The 21,753-nt window shown below is 45.2% G+C and overlaps 1 protein-coding gene across 5 annotated transcripts in view; it reads right to left on the bottom strand.

Annotated features, from left to right (window-relative positions):
* Nucleotides 1-21,753, bottom strand: part of NDEL1 (nudE neurodevelopment protein 1 like 1) — a 43,703-nt gene that overhangs the window by 19,603 nt on the left and 2,347 nt on the right. For all 5 annotated transcript variants that reach the window (XM_032801677.2, XM_032801678.2, XM_032801674.2 and 2 more), the window contains exons 2-5: nt 5,004-5,101; nt 3,546-3,699; nt 2,018-2,166; nt 543-679 (exon numbers count right to left, since the gene is read on the bottom strand). In XM_032801677.2, coding sequence (XP_032657568.1) covers nt 543-679; nt 2,018-2,166; nt 3,546-3,699; nt 5,004-5,089 — 526 coding nt within the window. In that variant the 5' untranslated portion in view covers nt 5,090-5,101. The remainder of the gene's footprint in view (nt 1-542; nt 680-2,017; nt 2,167-3,545; nt 3,700-5,003; nt 5,102-21,753) is intronic.

Below are 21,753 nucleotides of genomic sequence, written 5' to 3'. Positions count from 1 at the left end.
CTTCTCGGTGAAATCCTTTTGGGAATTCCTGGTTTACTGAAGATGTCCCAGAATGTAACAGCACTAATCCCACAAGTCTCACTGCAATCCTTTCTGGGATATCTTCCATAAACAAGGCAACTCCCAAGAGGATTACAGAGGACAGCAGAGAATTTCACAAGGTTAGTTAGCATTTATTTCCATGTCTAATCCCATCCTCAAATCTCCCCAACAACACACATACAGTGTGGTTAATGGAAGCATTTGACACACAGATCTGTGCTTAACTCAGTTTTCATTTGGAATTTGAATTCTCCTGTAGCACTCATATTTAAAAAATCCTGATGGTATTTTCCCCCCACTCACCGGATGAGATTTCTTTATTCCCCTTAACTGTGTAGAAATTATTAATTATTATTATTATTATTGAACATTAACATTGCACAAGCAGCTTGGGCCCCATTGTTCTAGGTGTTGTACAAACATGAGCTGTAGTTAGAATACATCTCTACTATTCAACCACCCATGTACTAAACCAAAGAATTAAATCAATCAAGCTGTACCTCTCGCTTCATCCTTTAACCTCTGTACAGAAACTAGCAACGATTCCTTGTCATCCAGCTCACTTTCTAAAAATGCATTTCTCTCAATAGCCTGGTTCAGCCTTTGTTCAAAGTCTTCCAATGAAACTATTGTTGCCCTAGAAACAAAGTCCAAAAGATTAGGCTCTTCAGATCAGCTGACATAAAGCACATTGGAAAGCATAACAACAAAAGGAAAAGGTAAGCAAAGTCCAAAACTTTACAGCTCTGCCAGTGCTTCCTGGAAAAGACCATTAAGTGCCACAGAAGTGAGGTGTGTAGGCTGGACAGGACAGAACTGTAGCAGCTGGACTTCAAGCGATGTAAAACACAGCTGTGTAAAAGCTCACCACGCACTGATCTCCACTCTCTCTCCCTTCTGCTCAGCGACCAGAGCTAATCAATGCAGCGCTCTGCAATAACCCAGAAGACTTGCAAGGTGCTACCACCTCCATGCACCGAGCCAACTCAGTGACAACTCAGCAAGCCAAGACAAGTGTGGGACTAGAATATTAATTCAAGCCCCAAGTCAGTAAAGTACTTAAGCATATGACTAACACAACATGCAAGCCATTCCACTGACTTCAATGGGACAACTCACATGTTTAAAAAGTTAGCCATGTGCTCAAGCATCTTGCTAAATCAGGGCCTCAGTTCTGAGTCTGCCATGCCAGCTAGCCAGAGACCTAATACAGCTACTACTGAACTCATTGGCAACATTCCCATTCAGTTAAACAAAGGCAGGATCTGCTTGTTACTTTCCAAACAGGGTGTTGCTAGCAGCACTCTTGCTGGTTTTATGCACTTCTTAGCCAGTATACAGTCATTCCCTGCAGCCAGCCACAATGCTTACTGGGTAAGGGAAGAAGAGACTCCCTAGGCTTGTTTTATTTACAAGGGACTGCATACGGTATTAGCTTCTTATCGGAAAGAGGCTTTGTCCTGGAAGGATATCACACATGCTGTGAGAGTCACCTGGCTGCTGATGTCAAACCTGGCATGCTGGCTAGGCTTGCTTTTATGCTCTGCTCTCATCTTTCAGGAATCCATAAACTAGAGTGGAAATGACTGCTCTTGTTTCTCACTTGATTTACACAAAGTAGAATATTTTAGAATTCTCCAACAATCCAGGTTACTGGGCCCAATACCGGGGTAACCAGGTGGGGTTTAGTAGCCTGTGATATGCAGGAGGCCAGACGAGATGATCTGGTGATCCCTTCTGGCCTTAACCTCTCCGATTCTAGGTTCTTGCTGTACTGCAGGGCTAACGAGTGAGTGAGACTAACTGCCCTGGACATCTGACTGGGCTGGAGCCTCATTACAGCTTTAACTGCATGCGTGCAACAATATCTAGTGTCTCTCCTTATGGAAAGTTACATCCATTAGAGACAGTGAAGAGCTGTGAAGCTAAATGACTCGAGGAAGATCTAGCAAGACAATCGGTTTGTAGCCTTCACCTCTTAGCGCGCTCCAAGTCGTCGTTGGCCTGTTCCAGCTCCCTCACATATTTGTGTAGCTGGTCTTTAATGGCCCGTGTCTGACTCAGGTCATCTTCCAACACCGATACTTGCTTGTAACTTTGTGCATATTGGTGTTCAAGTTTCTCCTGGAAATAAGAGGGGAAGCCAGATTAATGTTGCTAATATACAACCTTCTGAGGCAAGCCAGAGCCAAACAAGAGGGAACAAAGTAACACATCAGAATCAGTCAGCTCCTGTGGATTTGTTGGTGGTAGCACATAGAAACGTGCTTTATTAACATGGATATTTACTAAGCATCAGCCCTGCACACCCTGAAATAAAGAAAGCCAACACTGTGCACAGCAGGGATCCAGCTATCAAATAACTAGTTATTCTCCCACAGACACCCATCAACCTCCATTCTCAATAGTCTATAATGGCAGGTCTGGGAGGCCCGGCAGACCTACAGGTGGCCAGAAAGCAATACAACTGCTCAAGAGGATTCTGACTGCCTGTTTCCCACACTCCAGACAACCAGCATGCTACAACAAGAACAGGCCTGAAATCCCACCGCTGAGCAAAAATAAAAGCCACTGGAATCTGCTTCTTGACTTCACAGGGAAGTTCACTCCAACACCTTCACCTGGAAAAACTGGAAGGTGGAGGCTGACAGTCTAATTGGTTAAGAAAGTCCGCAACTCTGAGGAGGCAGCTAGAGACTTCCCTGAAGAAGCTACTGGCCTCCTCAAGTACATGCAGATTTCACAGCTATAACAGGGAATGGACAAGATAACTAGGGATCCCACAGAGCATATTTGCCCTGACTCAGAACACAATGCTTTCCAGCTACATTCCCATTTCCTGCTCCCGATCAAGTTTCCAAGAGCAGGACCAAACCATGGTGCTCTCCAGGATCCCAGGGCAGGGTGAGAACAGATCAGCCCAGGTGCATTAATCAGAATAGTCTATTATCTATCTGAATACTCTACAGAACACTATTAAAATCTCTGCTGAAGGACATGCACAAGTCAGAGGTCTTCAACTGCCTTACAAGTTGCACAAAACTAAAGACACCCTGGGCAAAAACACATTGATTCACAAGAATTAGCTGCACAATCCTACTGTTGAAATGATGAACGAGACGATTCAATGGCCTAACCAAGCAGATCTGTAGTGTGTCCATCGCATAGCTACATTAACTTCTTGTAGTAACAACAAATCCACCAACTGGCAAAGTCTTCAAAAACCCAAATCTGCTGCATGGCCAAGAAACATAGCAAATTCCTCCACCAATTTACCTGACATCTAAGGTGGCTGGTAAATATCTGGTCTTACCCATCGGGAATATGTCACACTCAAAACTGGATCTCAAACATATGACTGCTGTCCTCCCTTTATATTCTGGGGACACATACTAAATTACCAAAAAAACCTATACAGACCAGACAGGTTTTGAATGACAATTTAGGACCACATTTTTGACTACCTGCAAGAAGAGGCCATTCCATTACAGACACTGCCATACCTTTAATGTTTCCACTTCATATTTCAGTCTTTGATTATCTGCTTGCAAGTCTCTATTCCTCTGTTCAGCCTGCACTAGCTGGGCCTCCAATTCAGCTTCCAATTCTCTGCTTCCCTCCTGGAATTCAGCCAGTTCTTCACGTGCTTCCTGGAAACTGTAAGCAGAGGATTCGTATCAGTCATAGGTTTAGCTTCTCAAGTTATAAACCCACTGATCTTGTCTAAAGTTAAACCCAGGAAGAATCTCTAGCACATTACAGGACCCATATAAACAGCATTTCTTTAAAGAGAAGAAGGGAACTGTGGTAAGGTAAGAGTTACATGAAGTTCAGCTAGGAAAGGAAATTCATTTCTGTGCAACACACAAACTGCTGTATTAAAAACATGTTTAACATCAATTCCATGCACCAAGGTCATTAATAGGATGACTAGGAGTTTGTCAAAAATTCTCTATTCATTAACTTTCACAGCTAGCATTTGTTAAATCATTTCATGGGCAGGTCTGGTATGAGCCACTGAATTTTTAACCTGGTTTTGGTTGAAAAACCATATGACTGAATGCAGTCTAACAATAGAGAACAATATTGCTATACCATACAGTCACACCAAAGTAACATTAAACCTCAACCCTTTTCTAGAACGTTAAGTTTATTAACCACTTAGGCAGGGAGCCAGCACACACCACTGCAAGGTATTAAATAGCTAAAAGTAGCTACTACCCACTGTATTCACGTCACTGACGTGTCTGTATCTGCCCTGTGCTTAACAGCTCAGGTCTCAGCAAGCAGCAAAGTTTATAGGAAAGTGAATTATAAGGGTACAGAAATCAAAGCTTTCCTTAACCCCTCAAGGCCCTGAATTTTTTCTGACATTCAAGAACAGCTCAGGAGACGCCAGATCCCTTCAGACGCTCCCTGAGAAATATGCCAGTTCTGCGTTTCTTTCGCCAATCTGACACATTCAGTGGTCTGGAAGCAACGTGAATTTATTAGCATCCTGGGCTCTGATGTGCATATTGGGACTGCAGGAAGTTTTGTTTGCTGCACCTGTGCAATCCATGACAGTAATGCAGAACAGAAAGACAACACTCCAGAGGAAAGCAGGCAGAGGTCCCCAAAACACAGAATCAAGCAGAGTATTGCTCCAGGGTTTTAGATACCAATCCGCAAACCCAGACCTCCTAATGCCAATAGTAGCCAAAAAATTCATACAATCTGCCCTAGGAGGCTGCAAACCATAACCTGGAGCTCTCAAGTTGGTAATGCTCATGCAGAAGATGCTCTGCTTCTAGCAGTGGGCTCTTACTGATTGACCTGGCATGTCTAAAGATGAAAATGAAGAAATTCATTTGGACACACCTGACACTTATCAAAGCCTAACTACCACAGAGAGACAGGTTGATTAGCTACATTCTGATAGAACTAACAGTAAGCACTGGTCTAGGAATCCAAAACGATACCTTTGTTTATACTTCAAGGAAAGCTCTTTCCAATATGCAGTTTCTTCTTTTGGACTCGAAAAATCAGGGATTTCTTCACAGTCCATGATCAATGAAACCTGCAAAAGGCAAACACAGGAATAAGCTAAGGACAAAGACAAACAGGACATCCCTGGTACTGCCGCTAAATATTGGAGAGACCCCATCACTGTGGCCTTTCTTGAGGTTTTTATGCCTTGCCGAGAACTGCAAGTGAATTCAGCGTTCATGAAACGGACACCAGTAGTCAATGGACAGGCATGGTGCAGACAGGCCAGCACCAGCCATCAACCTGCCCGCTGTTCCAGCTCATAGGATAGTTTTGTGATGGTTTGTGATCTGAACACATGGAGACCAGAAATTGAAGAAACTCTAGTCATATTTTGAACCTAGCGCTGAAGGTTTAGTAGCTTCACACACTTCTCTAGAACCTCTTTCCACAAGACTTGGTTTTAAAATTAGCAGTCATCAAATTTTAATATTAATCCACTTAAAATAAGTGTTTTTAAAAGGATGGGTATTTTGTCTAGAGTTGGTAACACTCTCCTTGATGCAAAGTATAATTCCCAATCAGGCTAATGAGAGTCACACATTTAGCAAAAAGACTTGTCCCCTTCAAGGACTGACAACCCAACCATACAGGAAGGAAAGTCCATTTATTTTTCCTTCACTAATTTGAGTTCTATTTGGTTTTGATCCGGTTTACATTTTTCAGGTAACAGAAGAAGTAACCAAATTAATTTCACTCACTCAGTCCTTTCAAATCAAATGAGAAACAGGTAGAAAGGGCTAGAGTCTGTCCTATGATTAAACTGCCCATCCTGGAACAATGGTTTTAGTCTAAAGACATTCAGAGGGCAAAGCTCCACTTGCCAGGGCATTTGGATCAGGCTGTACTGGTGGAGGAAAGTTAGCTCTCTAAGGTTATGCTGGAAATTGACTCAGCAGGGCATGAAAAATGCACTTCTTAATGGAAACTATCTGGCAATAGCACAGGGAAATTTACCAGACTCTTCAGTTTCACTGAAGTCTGGTTCTGAGCAGCAGCATCTACCTCTTTATTACATGGCACTAGTTACTGTCAGATCTGTGCACCTTGTACTACAGAGCTGCTCAAGAGCACAAAGACATAGACAATCCATCTCTGTCCCTCTTGACTACAACAAGGAGGATGAGTACTGCTCTGAGCAGCTCTGGGTATGTCTACATTACGAGCTGTGTCACTGTAGCATTTGTAATGCAGACACTACAGCGACAGAAGGGATTTTTCCATCACGTAGTAAATCCACTCCCTCGAAAGGGGATAGCTACGTCGACAGAAGAATTCTTCCATCAACCTAGTGGTGTCTACACTGGGGCTGAGGTCAGCTTAACTGTCTGCCCCAAGGTTGTGAATTTTTCACACCCAAGACACACAACTAGGAGGACATAAATTTTAAACATTGACCAGGCCTTAGTGGCTAGATTCTGGTCAGTTTCACAGTTGTTCAGCTAAGAGCAGAAGCAGCGAAAGTGACACATCTTGTAATTTTTATTCTGCTGCTGGGAAAGGCGATGAGTAACAGAGGGACGTTTGTTTCACAGTGGGGGGAGGCTTGGGCACCACACTTATCAGATCCCTCTTGCTCAGCTGATGTGAAAGATGTAGTGGAAGAACCCACCAGCAGGCCCCAATGGAAATTGTTCCCCAACTCTTAACAAGCATGCTGCACTGGGCTTCTTACCAAGATGCTGTCTCTGAACTCCCTCTGAGGAAAGCCCCATCTTTTATACTAGCATCTGACCCATTACTCAAGCCCTGTGACTCAGATGTCATTGTTAAATCCCATGAAGGAGGGTAGGAATGGGCTGGCTTCTCCCTCACTTTCAGGACAGACATTTTAAACCAGTGTTTCTCAAATGCAGCCACCATGGCTGCATGCAGCCACCAGGGACTTTTCTTGAGCCACAGCCTCCTGGGTGGTGATAGGAGGTGCGGGGGGGTTAAAGCAGCGGCCCCCACCCCCAGGGCCACTAGTAGTGGTTGGGCCCTGCCTACCTCTGGAGAGACAAAAGCTGGAGGAGCAGGCAGGCAGCGGGTTCCCCACCTTCCCAGGGCTGGTGGGGTCAGGCTTCAGCTCTGGGGTGGTGGGTGGCAGGCTCCAGCCACGGACCTTAAGGCTCTGTTCCCTGGCCATACGATGGTGGACTCTGGCCCCAAGGTCACCCCCCGCTCCAGGGCCCCATGCCCCCACTGGTTCCATATTCACCTCCCCATGCAGGGTTTGCCGGGGCTGAGTAAGTCTGTTGTGAAAAGTGATATTTGTAGGTTTGTTAGTATCACTTTCCACAGCAGACTTAGTAATCAGCACATCTTGAAAGGAAAAAAAAAAAAAAACAACCAAAAAAAATGCAAAAGACAAGAATGTACAAAGCACCTTATTTGTGTTTCTATTCTGTTTAGGTCCAGTAAAGAATAGAGACAATTATACATTAATTTTCATTATTGAGTCTGGAAAAAAAAATCCTACATCAATAAATTACAATGATTTAAATGTGTCTATGTGGATATTTATATGTTTTTCCTAAAGTTAATTAAGTATTTTAGGAAAAATTTTTGGAGCGGCCACCAGCAACTGATGGTGGCCCCACTCTGAGGCCACCGAAAAAAACTGTTGCGAGTACCCCTGCTTTAAACAATCCTCATAGCACGCTGCTCCTGTCAGCTCAATCAGCCATACTCAGCTTGTCATTTGGGGCTCTAACAAGCATCAATGCCCATTTCCATCCCTCCAGGCCTAGATTCGCCAAATTGACATCTCCTCCATCTCTGTGACCCACATTTTAGAGGCCTGGCCACGCTCAGTAAATGTGGAACAACACAACTACACTGCATTCAATAAAGGGGAAAAAAGCCATGAGCACCTTAAGACAGCTGCACTTAATCCATAAATAATACAGAGGAAAGCTGCCACTGTATCTCTCCAGCTCAGCCTACAGCTGCTACAATTCAGGTCAAGAGACCAAATTCATTCAAAGGGCATTAAGCACCTCAAAAACCCCTCTCCCTCTGCCCCTAGAGTCACTTCAAATGCACCTTGTTTTACAACCATGAGTGTATCACTATTTATCTGCTTTGCAGCTGCACTCAGGAGCCCTTGTCATGGACCAGGGCCCCAGTGCTAGGTGCCGGACCGAAACAGACCAAAAATACGGTCCAACGGCCAAAGATCTTCTGGTCTAAGTAGCAGTTTGTTGTCCACATTTCAGCGGACTGAGGATGAGCTTACATGTGGATCCCATGGAGCTTTGCTAGAATTTGTATCAGCACCATAGCAGCAGTAGCAGATTTTTGCCTGTTAATTTTCACAGGACAGCGCTACTTGAATATTCATTTATTTTGGCGGGGAGAGGGGAGCTGCGGTTGCCTTTGGCTAGGCAGAGCAGCGTGAACACACTTCATGAGTACTAGACAGCTCTGGAGCAGCAGCCTGTTCCTAGGCCGTAGCAACACAGGAGTTCTCAGCAGAAAACACTGGCTGTGAATTTATTTTCACAGCTATTTTTAAATCTATGAAAATAAATGTAAGGGAATATGTCCCAGTCCTACAGTACATTTCCTTGCACTGGTTATACCTGTTATACTTCTTACCAAGGCAATTTATCATTGTGAAGGTACAAAAGTTAAGCTTCCATGCAATGGCCTCGCTTATACACCCACAGTCCCCTTGACTCAACGTCATTAAGGCCACATAAGTGCAACCTATGTGAATTCAGTCCAGCTCTGCTCAAAACCTCACCCGTGAACCATGTTTGTTAACAGAACCGAGCATATGTTCTGACCTGTACCTCTAGGGAACCCATCACTGCAGCTTGGCACACATGACATCCTTGAGATCGAGAGCAAACACTTTCCCTCCCAGATACAGGATGCACAACACTCAGTCTCTCTGCAGCTCCAAAGTAGTTAATCTACTAAACAGCCAGCAAGTGACATGCCAGGAGATTCCAGTTTGGAAATGGCGGAGAACTTGGATTAGGCATCTTACATCATCTTATAGAAGTACCTCCATCCAAAGATGACTCCCTGCCCATTCAAATGAGCTACACCCTTGCGAACAAACACCCAAGTCATCCCTGCCAATTGCAGGGGTCGGGAATGGAACATGAGAGAGGCTAGCAGAGACCTTGAAGCTTTTATGGCTTTGTAGATTGTGCTTTGGGTGGAGGTAGGGTGGATTCTTTCTTCTCACGAAAAGGCTTCACCATTTTACTGTATAACTTGTATTTACACACACACACCCTCTTTCCCCTGCCCCAGGATATCCCAGCCTTCAGAGGCATAAGCAGCACATGGTCAAGCTACCTTACTATCTAGAGAGACCACAGTATCTGGAATAAACTTGCTTCAAGGCATGATAGGAGGCTGACTCAGCCTATAATCCCATGCAGGACCCTTGGGTGGGAAGGCTCAGAGAAGAAACGAACCTAGACCCATGATGTTTGGCGGAAGGTCTGATACAGGGTGTTCTTCGTCCCAGGCTGTATTGGGGCTCAGTGGTAGGAAGGCTATTCTGAGCCCACTGAAGAGCTCTTTCTTGGTTTCATTCCTGAATTTCACCCAGAAGTGAACTGCTCACCACTGCCAAGTATTACAATGATTATTGTTTGTTTCAGAGGCTGCTGTGGTTGGCACACCACCATCTCAACAGCTTGCTGACATTTGGGAGGTCACAGAGTGATAGGAAAAGTTTTAAAAAGCTCTGCATTTTTAGGGGTGCTTATAAGGCTTTTGAAATGCTTAAGAACTGTCATTTGTTAATTATCCATTTTTCCAATTCCAGATGGCACGAAAAGAAGCTGAAAAGCTCGGGGAACTTCACTTATATCCCAACGAGGTAGATCTGGTTCAGCCCCTACAGAAACCTAACTACAATTTATAACTCCTGGGGCTGGCTTGTAGATGGCTTTTATTGACTCTACATTTGAACAGAGAATCTATTTTCATAAGTTAGGCATAATTTGTGCCTTCCTTCATTTGACATTTAACTGTTAGATGGTTTTAAACAAAAACAAAAAAACTACCACCTACAAATAGCAGGATAGTTCCGCAGAGATTGAAAGGTAGAAAACCATGTTTCTAGTCCTAGCTCTGTCACTGATCTGCTGCCGTGTGACCTTGGACCAGTGCCTTTGCCTCTCCCACCCTTTTTCTTGTCTATTTAGAGTATACGCTTTTCAAAGCAGGGACGATCTTACTATGTATTTGTACAGTGTCTTATAGGCACTACCATTATACACATAAATAATAATAAGAGGCTAGTTTGTTGTAAGGCATATATATGCCAGTACAATCATGATAACTTAAGCTAACAATCAGTGCTCTGCTCTATCTATGGTTAATTCCTGGCCTTAGCAGTTCCATAGGGGAGTTCAGAGCCCACTATAGCAAGCCCTTACTCATGGACTTCAACAGGAGTTTTGCACATGGAGCATTTGCAATATCAAGCCTTTATAGCACATAACACTGAGGTTTTCAGAGTACAGCTGAGACAATGCACTGGCTTCTCCCGGGCTTTTCCCCACAGAGGATAATTTGGAGCTGGGACATCAAAGCAGGATTCACTGTATGAATACACAGACCAGCACCACAGCTCAGCATTCATTGGCTGCCCCTGGGAGAACCCAAACAACTGGCCAAAACTCCACAACTGAAAATATTTCTAAATCAAGAACCATTTTGAAAATGTGCTAGTTCCGTCCAAGCCCTTATTTAACAAGTGAACAGGACTGAACAGTCAGTAGGAGGGAATCTCAGACTGAGACAACTGTGCTAGTTTTAACAGTTGTGACCATCTTAAAACCTACCAGCTCACGGTCTATGTGTAGAAGTTATCTGAAGACACTTCTCTTTGCATGGGACCAATTGGCCCTCTGCCTCTGAGAGGTTTAATAATAGGACATAAAACTTACAATATTTCAGAGTCAAACGGTGAACCCACTGCACAGCTTGAGTGAACAGGTTTGGTGCTGGAAAGAGCCTGGGAATACTGTCTCCTAATGGTCAGTGTGTGACAGCACTAATAAAATGAATCCCTGTGAAGATGCTCTTCAACTAAGCCAACAGAACCGCACAGCTCGCTGCATAATAGAGTACCTTTAAAACTCTTCCCTAGCCCTCTATCGTGTGACTCAGTGATGCTCGGACTGAATATCAACTTGAAATATCACTGAGCATGGAACACAACACGGGGTTTAGAATGCAATGCCAACTTTCTGGGAGCACAGAATCCACCCTCACATGTCAATTCAAGTAAGTGATGCTTCCCTGGCAAGATACGCTATACAAATGTGGCCACAGTCTGTGAGAAAGGCAGACCCCCCAAGTATCTGTCAGATGCAGGCATGACTCAGCCAAGGTGCGGATGCATGCAACATCTGTCATTCCTGTAGCGTCCCTGATTTGAACCACTCCTCATCCTCCCATCTAAAGCCAGATTATCATTTCCTGTGGAAAATAAAACCAACCAGTGTATTTAATACCCATGAAACAGGTCATTTCAGTACGTGTTAAATAACTTCTCCTAGGCTACCTCCATACTAGAATCTCACTGGCTTCCTTCCCACCCACCACTTCTATCCACCAAATTATTCCAAAAGCCAGAAAATGAAACACAGAGGAGAGGCAAAGCAAGGCCACATCTCACTGTGCACTAAGGATGTGATTTCCAGCTTGCGTATACATACTCCCAGTAGTACTCACTGAGCCTGTGCAACCATAAATAGCAGCGTAGCTGCAGTCACACACAGGAGGCATGGCTTAGCCGTGCCAAGTACAAACCCACCTGAATCCCACAGGTAAATAGTGGGCATGGCTAAGCTCTGCCATCATAGCCTAAGAGACATGGCCTTCTGTTATCCAGGTCTCCCTAGACATCCTGGAGAGCAGCCTGACTAGTTAACCGACGCTATCATCCAGGGCGACAACAGACTTCCCTTCTCTAAAATCTGTCAAAGGACGCTTGGCTTGTTCCTCCGCTCTTTAAGGTGTCCCTATTGCCAGCTGATACCCTGAAGGATCAGATGCATATTTGACCAAGATGACACATGGCAAGAAGCAAAGGGCCTTTGGGATAAACAAACACCACATCACCACCCATTCTGGCTGCCAGATTCCTGATCCCTCCTGAAACTTAAGAGATCCAGGATGTTGCTAGAGAGTCATTCCCTTCCTGCACTAAAGATGCTCTCCAGTTCAGAAAGCTAGTGCTTTCTGAGTCATGAATCAGGCCATCTGCCGCTTCCACAGACACTGGTAAAAAGGGCTCTCATCCTTCCCGTTCTTTACTTTCTTGTACTAGCAGTACCTGCTGTGGCCACAGGCAGGAATACCAACGATAGCCTGTGCAATAACTAATTTTAGCCTGTTGGATTCTTGATTGCTTCCCTATCATAGTTCTCAGGACATGACCAGGAAGTGAATACTAGAAAGAGCTAACACATCCACGTTGATTTTTTTTTTTGTTAGTTAGTTATTAAACTGTTTGAGACACAGATTACATTTCTTTGGTCGATTTATTATTGCTTTGTGTGTCTTGAAATGGGAGCTGGAAGCATTTTCATACACAGATTGGAAGGCTGCCCATTTCCACTGTCGCTTTTTAGTAAGTGCACTTATATCCTTTACTGAAATACTATTTTTGCACTTAATATTCTCTGGTGAACCTCAATAGATATCTTATGCCTCTTACAACAGCAGCATCTGGGCTCGAACAGAAAGGACACCACTGTCCCAAAGCTGCTGCATAAACATAATGGCTCTTTCTCCACCAATGCTAACCAATCCTGCTCTTTAAGTTTGGGCCAGGAAGTCTGCAGAACCTAACTAAATCCAGCCTGGAAAAGATCACAATATAAAAGCCTTTAAGCTATCCAAATGAAGCACAGTGGAAGCCATGGTCTCCCAGTCTGATGCATCTCCCTGGAGCCTCCCAGTGAGGGAGGTGACAGTCTGTGACAAACTAAACAACTGTAAAATCTGGTATCTAGTTGTGGCACACGGAACTTGGTGCACTGGCAGCACAAGAATATAAGCCCAGACATTACGTATCTGAAACTAGCTAGGAGCAAGCTGATGCAAGAAGTCTTTTATCACACATCAAGGTACAATTGCCAAGGCATGCTCCACTAGCAATTGTAGCTTGATGTGTGATAAGAGACTTAACGATTCATCCTTTCCAGGCATTCACGTTTCACAATAACAGAATCTCAAGCTAAGTGAAGCACGGCACAGAATCTACCTCTGCCAGCTCCCAAATGGCACATGCCAAAGCACCTTCAAAGAGAAAGACAAAAGGCTCACTCAGGAATCAAACCTGCAGGGATAGGAAACAAATGCTCCACAAAAGTATAAACCTTTGAGAACAAACTAGATCCACATCCCTAGAATCCTTGAGGGCCAGACCCATTCAAACAGCCAGGCTGGGGTTTGGGGGAGCACACGTCCCAGCACAGAGACAGAGGCTATAAAAAGATACGCTCCTCCCTGCTAGTTTCTGTCCATCTCTCTGGAAAACTGTCTCTGAAGAAGTCAAGGGGGTTAGTGTCGATCTGTTGAGCCAACCCAGGGCTCCAGTTGTGGTAACAACGCTGCTCTCCCTTTGCTTCCCTAATAAGAAGTGGTTTGTTTCCACTTCCCGACTGGGCATGTAATCTGGCACTTGGAGCTTGGGAAAGGGATGCTGCAAAATGACTGGAGAGATGAGAACACAGTTTGCCATGCAGCCAATATCAAACTGTTTACTGTGGAGTTACAGAGATTAGATTGAGCTGGCATGGTTTCCAACACTAAGCAGACAGAAGACTCCAAATACACAACCAATGGTGCTTAGTAATGCTGGGGAATGAAAATAGGGGAAGTTTATGCATTGCCCTCCCAGAACCTCTGGTACGGTATATGTCACTGGTCTACATGATACACACAGGCCTTGTTAAAACTACACCGATGCCAGGTCTACACTACGTATTTCTGCTGGTATATTGTTCAGCGGTGTCCTTTGGCCAGTCCTGAATAGCTTATTTCACTCAGGCATGGTAGAATAAGCTATGTCGGCTACAGTGATTGGTTATGACTAGGCGTGCTTTGCCAGCGCAGTATACCAGTACAGCTCTATCGGCATAGCGAGCTACGAGGTAAACTCACCAAGATTAACCCAGGTGGAGATATTGTGCCAGACTTCATCAAGTTTACCTCACGGGAAAACTAAAGCACCTTGTCTTCCCTGTGTTTTTATCTTGGGACAGCTCATGCATGGTAAAACCCCAAGGTAAAAAACCACATCTTTTTTAGCAGCAAAGAAAAGGCCTTTGTTATAGCCAAGGCTCAAACCATGGCAGACCTGATGTGTGTTAGCTCCAGGAATATACTGCCTAATTACAACTGAGCCAATGATATGGGGGTGTGGTTAATTAGTACTATCAGTTCAGAACATCTGTGTGCATAACCACAGTATAATCATCAATGCACCAACCACTGAAAACAACAATCCCTTTTTGACCCTCTTTTGCCCCAGTACAATTCCTGCCTATTTCTTACAGCCCAATCCAACAAACCACTAGCCCTGGCAGCAAGCTGCTCCTGGACTAAGACTCCTTTACGGTGTCCCACAACCCGTTCCCCAGTCCAAATGCAGCCAAGTTTCCCAAGCAATTTGGTAACTCCCAGCTGCAGATTTTCATGTTTAATCAGCTCTTTTCTGTGTTTAGCTGTCATACTCCCAGCACAGTTCTCTCCACCTCCCATGACCTGATTAGCTTGTCAATTTCATTTGGAATTGAAAATTCCCATTAACCGCCACGGAACAGACCCTCTTGGGGTATACGGGAAGGTCAGGATAGCTTGTCTAGACACATCTCAGAAGGGAAAGAGATGCTTGAAAGTCAAGCTGTAGCCCTAGGAAATCCTTCTGTGTTGCTCTGTTGTTCCTGACTAGCATATCTGGTGCAATTTGTGACACCCATACATCACATTAGGACCACTAAGCAGCAAATCAAAACACCAGGTAAGCTGAGAGGTAGGTTTGATAGCCACCAGAAGAGCCACAAAATAAAGAAAACATAATTATTTAAAAGATGGCTGATCTATCAACTAGTTGACACGAAAACTGTAGACAGCAACTATTCAAATATTGCTGCACTTCTGCAGAAATGCCTAGGGAGACAGCAGCCCGTGCAGGAATGATGAATAATCCGCTTCTTACAACTGGCTTTGTTGTCAGCAGAGTTTGCTGAACAGACACTAATCAGCACTTGCTCACAATTACTGCTAATGCTGATGTTTCTCAAACTCTGGCCTGTGGGCTCCTGGAGTCTCTATAACCTTCAGCTGGAATGATGCCTCCCTGCCCAGCTAGACAGACACGCATTAGCTCTGCAATGCATGTCTGTCTAAAAGTATCAGTGTGGCTGTTGCGGCTCAGGCTTACCCCTCCCTCATCCCACCCCCAGTACGAGCCCACGCAACCCCCGGCTCCGAACTCAGATGGCGAGCCCACGCCGCTGCCTGGGCCATAGCATCAACGCTTCTATTTTAGCATGCTAGCTCAACTGGAACTAGTGCCTGACTGTGTACCCTCCCAGCCACAGCGCAGGAGAACCCTGGGAATCTGCAGAGCGCTGAGAGAACATCAGCCAGCCTAGCTGTCTCCCCTGGGGCCCACTGCTACATAGGTGGATGAGGAGAAGGAGCCACCTTCAGGAACTGTAGCGATCAGTGAAACTGCAGCTGCTAGGGACCAATAGGAGATAGGAACAAGGGGTGGCATGCCCAGGGGAGAAGGGAACCAAGCATCAGGGAAAGGTACCAGACAGCAGAGAACCATGGGCAAGAGAGAGGACAAGATGAGTCAGGATAACCAAGCTAATTGATTTTAACAAAAATTGGGCAAAATACTTATCGCACTAATGACACCAAAAACACACTAAACACTTCTCTAATGTCACTTCACTATGGAAGCAACCGCCATAGGCATGTTAAGTGAGCAGGAACGGGAGGAGAGGTGGTCCCCTCAACTGTGAATGGAAAGAAGGGCATCCAAGAGACCTCCATTGAGATGTGCTCCAGCCTACTAAGTAAGTTTGAGAATCCTTGGCTTACACAATTGTAAGTCCAAATCCTGCAAGCCTCACTCAGGCCTTTACCTGAGTAAAGACTGCAGACTGCGGCCTTAGAGAACTGTCTCTGTCCAATCAATGAACTCACTAGCTAACGAAAGCTTTCTTCCCCTACTACCAACCATCAGATGTCTGAACTAACATGCTGGGGTAGAGAATTAAGGTAAAGAATGTCTGCAGAATGATTCCTAAATACAATTTTAAAAGGTGGTGGCAAGAGGTAAAATGTAGTGGGAGTAAGAAGAAAATCTGTCTCCTTTAAACAGGTGCAAAGATGCTGAGTGCACATAAATTAGCAGCTGTTTTCAATGGATGAATTTTACGTTTTAGAGAGGTTCCCATTCAGCTAACAGGCCAGGAAACAAGTGTGGCAGTTTAAAAAAAAATAAATCCCCAAATACTGCATTTTGATAAAGAACCTGTTATCAGTGTGCCTATTCCTGTCACACACCAATGTCAAGGGAATGACTGTAATAAAGGGAAACTGCCTTTTACAAATATATATTTAATAGCGCATAATGTTCAGCCCACACAGTCACCTCAGTTCGTGAGAAAAGGCTGCACAGTGAATTGGGTTCTGCTGGAAGTGTCATTTTCATTTATATGTATGAAAATCAGTGTCTGTTGATGCCACATATGATGCTCAGGTATTAAGAGCGCAGCACACATTTCATAAGTTACGCAAGTTAGGGCAGCGCTCCAGAGTTAAGGTATCCTCAGAGCTGCAAAGTTTCCTCTGATTTTTCCACAGGGAGAATGAAAACCATCCAAACTCCAGCATCAACCCTCCCCATCAATTATATGATGCAACCCTGTTGTATTTATTAAAAACCAACCTTTCTGAAACTTGGGTGCCTTAACTTAGGCCCCTAAAAATCCACATGTTGTCACCAAATTAAAGTGAGCTGATTTTCACAGATCATTTGTTTTGGAACCTATCTTTAAGCACCCAAGTGCGAAACCTAAATTTTGAGGATATGCACATCAACAGTGAACCGTGATTCCAGCAACACTTCCTGTGTCCAATCAGATCAGAACTAGATTCAGTTCCCTGCACACAGAGACAAACACAGGTAAGAGTGGCTACTCCAGCTCACCAGATTAAATCCAGCATCTTCAAATGAGTTGGTCCAGCAGGCATTGGGCTGTTCAATGGGATCAGAATTCAGGTTTATAACACAGTCCATTTCTGGCTGGCAGAAGCTGAGGACACACTTTCTATCTCACTGATACCACACACTGCTTTCCATTGACATAGCAATGAGGCACTCTCCAGCTGCAGGCATTTAGCACAGGTTGTCCAAACAATAAGACATCTGCCTCTCAAACCCTTGTTGCAAGGATGGAGAGAAAGTAGTCCAGTTTGGAGCTTGGTCTCGACATCAGTCCAAGCTAGTGGTCATCAACTGGTTGATCGCCATCGACTGGTCGATCCTGGAGACTCTCCCAGTTGATCGCGATCTCCGGCCGCTAAAAGTCTGGCGGTCTAGCAGGGCTATTGCTAAGGCAGACTCCTTGCCTGCCACCCCAGCCCCACACTACTCCCAGAAGCATGCCCCAACAGCCCGGAATTGGGCGGAAGGGTGTCTCCGCAGGCTGCTCCTTCCTGCAAGCACCACCCCCGCAGTTCCCATTGGCCAGAAACAGAGAATGCGGCCAATGGGAGCTGCAGGGGCAGTGTCTGCAGAGAGGGGCAGAGCACGGAGCCACGTGCCCGTGAGGTGCTTTGGCCTCTTCCAGGAGCGACGTGGGGCCAGGGCAGGCAGAGAGCCTATCTTAGGTCTTGTCTACACTGACACTTACAGCGCTGAAACTTTCTTCACTCAGAGGTGTGAAAAAACACCCCCCAAGCAATGCAAGTTTCAGCACTGTAAAGTGGCAGTGTAGATAGCGCTGGTAGCTATTCCCCTCGCAGAGGTGATTTTATTACAGTGCTGGGGGAGCTCTCTCCCAGCGCTGGAGCTGTGACTACATAGCCACGTTAAACCACTGCCATGACAGAGCTTTAACGTCGGCTGTGTAGACATACCCTTAGCCTCACTGTGCCACTGCCTGGGAGCCGCCCAAGGTAAGTGCCACCTGGCGTGAGGCCATACCCCAATCTCTAGCTCTGAGTCCCCTCCCAGAGCCAGCACCCCATACCCCCTCCTGCACCCTGAACCCCTGCATCCCAAGTCCCTGCCCCAGCCCTGAGCCCCCTTCAAGAGCCACCCCATACTCCCTCTTGCACCCCATGCCCCCTGCCCCAGCCCTAACCCCCTCACTGAGCCAGCATCCCGTAGCCCCTCCTGCACCCCAACACTCTGCCCCAGCCCAGAGCTCCCTCCTGCACTCAAACTCCCGCCCAGAGCTTGCACTCCACACCCCCTCCTGCACCAGCCCAGAGCCCCTCCCACACTCCGAACCCCTTGCTCCCAGCCCAGAGCCTGCACCCCCTACCGAAGCCAAACCCCCTGCCCAGCCTAGTGAAAGCAAGTGAGGGTTGGGGAGAGCGAGTGACAGAGAGAGGGGAGGATGGTGTGAGTGGGGTGGGGCGGGGTCTTGGGGAAGGGTAGGTCCTGGGTTACACTTAAATTCAAAAAAGTGATCTTGTGTGTAAAAAGTTGGAGACCACTAGTCCAAGACGTTGGGCTGCACCTTTCTCCTGGCAAATACTGGAGGCAGTTCAGACTTGTCAGTTGGGCTCCAGGGCTTGGCCATACTCCTTCCCCACCCAAACCCCAGATTTTCTGCCTCCAGCGGTGCAAGCAGAGCAGACTCCAGGACTCTCATCTTCCCTAATCACTGACATTTCAATTTTTTAAGTTTCTTGGAGGCAGCAGTGAGCCCCTTCTTCTTTGGAGGTCCAACACCCCAAGGCTTTGCTCCCCAAACAAAACTACCTGCCAAGCTCCTTCTTCATCATGGTCAAGATTAGAGGGTTCAGGGCATCTCCTCCTTAGAAATGAAAGTGATCAGATGTCCTGTCAAGATTTCCAGGACAGCTGAGGAAGGAGCACATCCTGATTCAATCACACATGATGACCATGGGATACATAAACTAGCAAGAGGACACAAAAAGTGATACAGATTCTCTTCTGATTGGAGGTCATCTAGCCTCCACCAGGGCAACTCATACAAAAGGGACATTGAACACTGAAGCAGTCTGGCAAAGCCATCAGCTGACAGATATCTGAGAATGGTTCCTGAACAAAGAAGTATTCCAGTTGATATCCAAAGGGTCAGACTACTCCCGTGTGGACCCATCTTCATGCAGTTAAAATGCAAAAACTAAGCTCATGTTCACCAGAGCAGACATCACTGGGAACAAATGCCCTGGTTCACAAATGGACACATCTCTTATGTGCCCTTCCTGTCCCCAAGTCGGCTTTTGCATCCCAAACCAGGTTACACAAGTCTGACAATTGGCTATTGAGTAGCAACAAGTGGGATATTCTTCCATTGTAACAGATACTCTCTAAAAGCAGCAGAGAATCCTGCTTTCGTGGGTGAATACCCACTTCGTCAGACGCACCCACGAAAGCTCACGCTCCAAAACGTCTGTTAGTCTATAAGGTGCCACAGGATTCTCTGCTGCTTTTACAGATCCAGACTAACACGACTACCCCTCTGATACTAGATACTCTCTAAATGCTCTATCCTCTTGAACCTCACAGGATATGGACAAAACTCTTACTAGTGTCAAGACCCAGGAAACCAAACATCCCAGTTCTGCTGGATTTCTTACAGAACAGCCAAGACCTCCCCTCACTGCATCTCACATCTCAGCACTAAACAGTGTCATGAACACAGGCTGATCCAAGTCTGTAGCGGGTATTAGGGTTCCCTTGGGTGGTGGAAGGATATCTGTCCAAATCAACAATCAGGCCTATCTGCTTGGCCTGGAATCTGCACCAGAGTACCAAGCTCTCACACCATCCATTCAAACAATGGCATCTAGGTGTCTGTATTTCCGATCCTTGACGATATAGCTCCTGGTAGCAATCTCATCAGATAGAAGAGCCTCTAAAATATCTGCTATTAAAAGACCAGAGCCTTACTGGGCATCCCAAGAGCAAAAGGTAGTTCTTTCATACTCATTCACTACCCATGAAAATTCTTCTTTCCACACATGCCAGGAGATCATTCTTTCTGAGTTTTCCCCAAAATCTAACCAACCAGAAAAAAACCATGAAACTGTGGCATGCTAGATGTGAGAAGACCAGCTAGGGGGATCGAGTGCAGCATCAGCAAAACATGCAGGTCTAGACTGGTCTCAGAAGGGATAGCGCCTACTCCGCATGTTTTCCAGCAGCCTTCTGGGCAGAAAGACTGATGGTCACCAGAAGAACTCTGTAAAGGGGCAACCAGGTCAGTCATCAAACTCTTTATTAACGCACTACAGGCTCGACCTCCTATCCTCCAGAGCACCATCCTTCTGCAGGAAGGGGATCCAAGTGGTAATTCCAACATTAGATTAATTATAATTAGATTAATTCTAGGGAAGAGAGAACCTTCTTCTGTCTTATTCATTTCTCTCCCTGACTTTGTTTTTAACTGGTAACTACATATCTTGGACTGGGAGACAGCTCAGGATTCAGAAGAGAATGTTTGTTACCTAACCATGATTTCATTTCTATGACTGATCTCTCCCCAGATCTGCCCTTCCCAAGGTAAAAACTCTTCAGGTATGACTCAGAGGCCCTCTTCCTGGGACCATGTATATAGTTATCCCAGTTGAACAAGCATTACCTTAAAAAGTTAAAATGTATGACAAATAGTGTTTTAGCAGCAATGAGTCCTATGGCACCTTATAGACTAACAGACGTATTGGAGCATGAGCTTTCATGGGTGAATACCCACTTCGTCAGATGAATGCAAAACAGTGTTTTGATACCACTGTGGAAATAATCATCTGGCATGCAGTCAGAAGGGTCATGGCTAAGTCTTGGTGCCCTGTGGACAACGCAGAACTTCCTCTGATACCTCCCAGATGTCAAAGATGGGGAAAGATGTCAATCCCAGAAAGTTATCCAGGGAACAATTTTTCCAGAGTCACCCCTGGAGAAATTGGAGGGAATGGCTTGTTATGGCAAACACATCCAGGGATCTTCATTGTTTTCTAGCAAAAAACACGTGACAGTTTTATTGGGGCTAAAGAGCTGTTGAACTCCTGCTCCACACTTCTATCTGTCAATCTTTACGCAGCTAATATTTACAAGAGATAGAAAACACAATGGTAACTGTGTACACAAGGCTGCCCACGAGGCTATCCCTTTTTGCAACAATTAAGATTTTCAGCTGCAACAAGAAACTAATTTTCCAGACTACTCAGGACTCCGCTTGCCATCAAATAAACTGGACACGTTAAGCACAATTTTCACTCTATCCAAGCTGGACCATTCTATAGTTCATATTAATAATATAGTTAAAATGTTCAGATCAGAAACATCCTAGGGGACAAGTCTATTTTAGTTATGTGAGTGCAACGTAAGTACATAGCTACACAAATCAAAAGGGGAAGTTTGTATTATTTTTTTTTTTATTGAACAAGGACAAGCTATCCTAAATTAAAGAAAAGTTTCTGATCTCAATTTGTATT

The sequence above is a fragment of the Chelonoidis abingdonii genome, chromosome 13, assembly GCF_003597395.2.
Source record: "Chelonoidis abingdonii isolate Lonesome George chromosome 13, CheloAbing_2.0, whole genome shotgun sequence".
Taxonomy (NCBI): Eukaryota; Metazoa; Chordata; order Testudines; family Testudinidae; genus Chelonoidis; species Chelonoidis abingdonii.
This window is presented reverse-complemented; position numbering and strand designations above follow the sequence as displayed.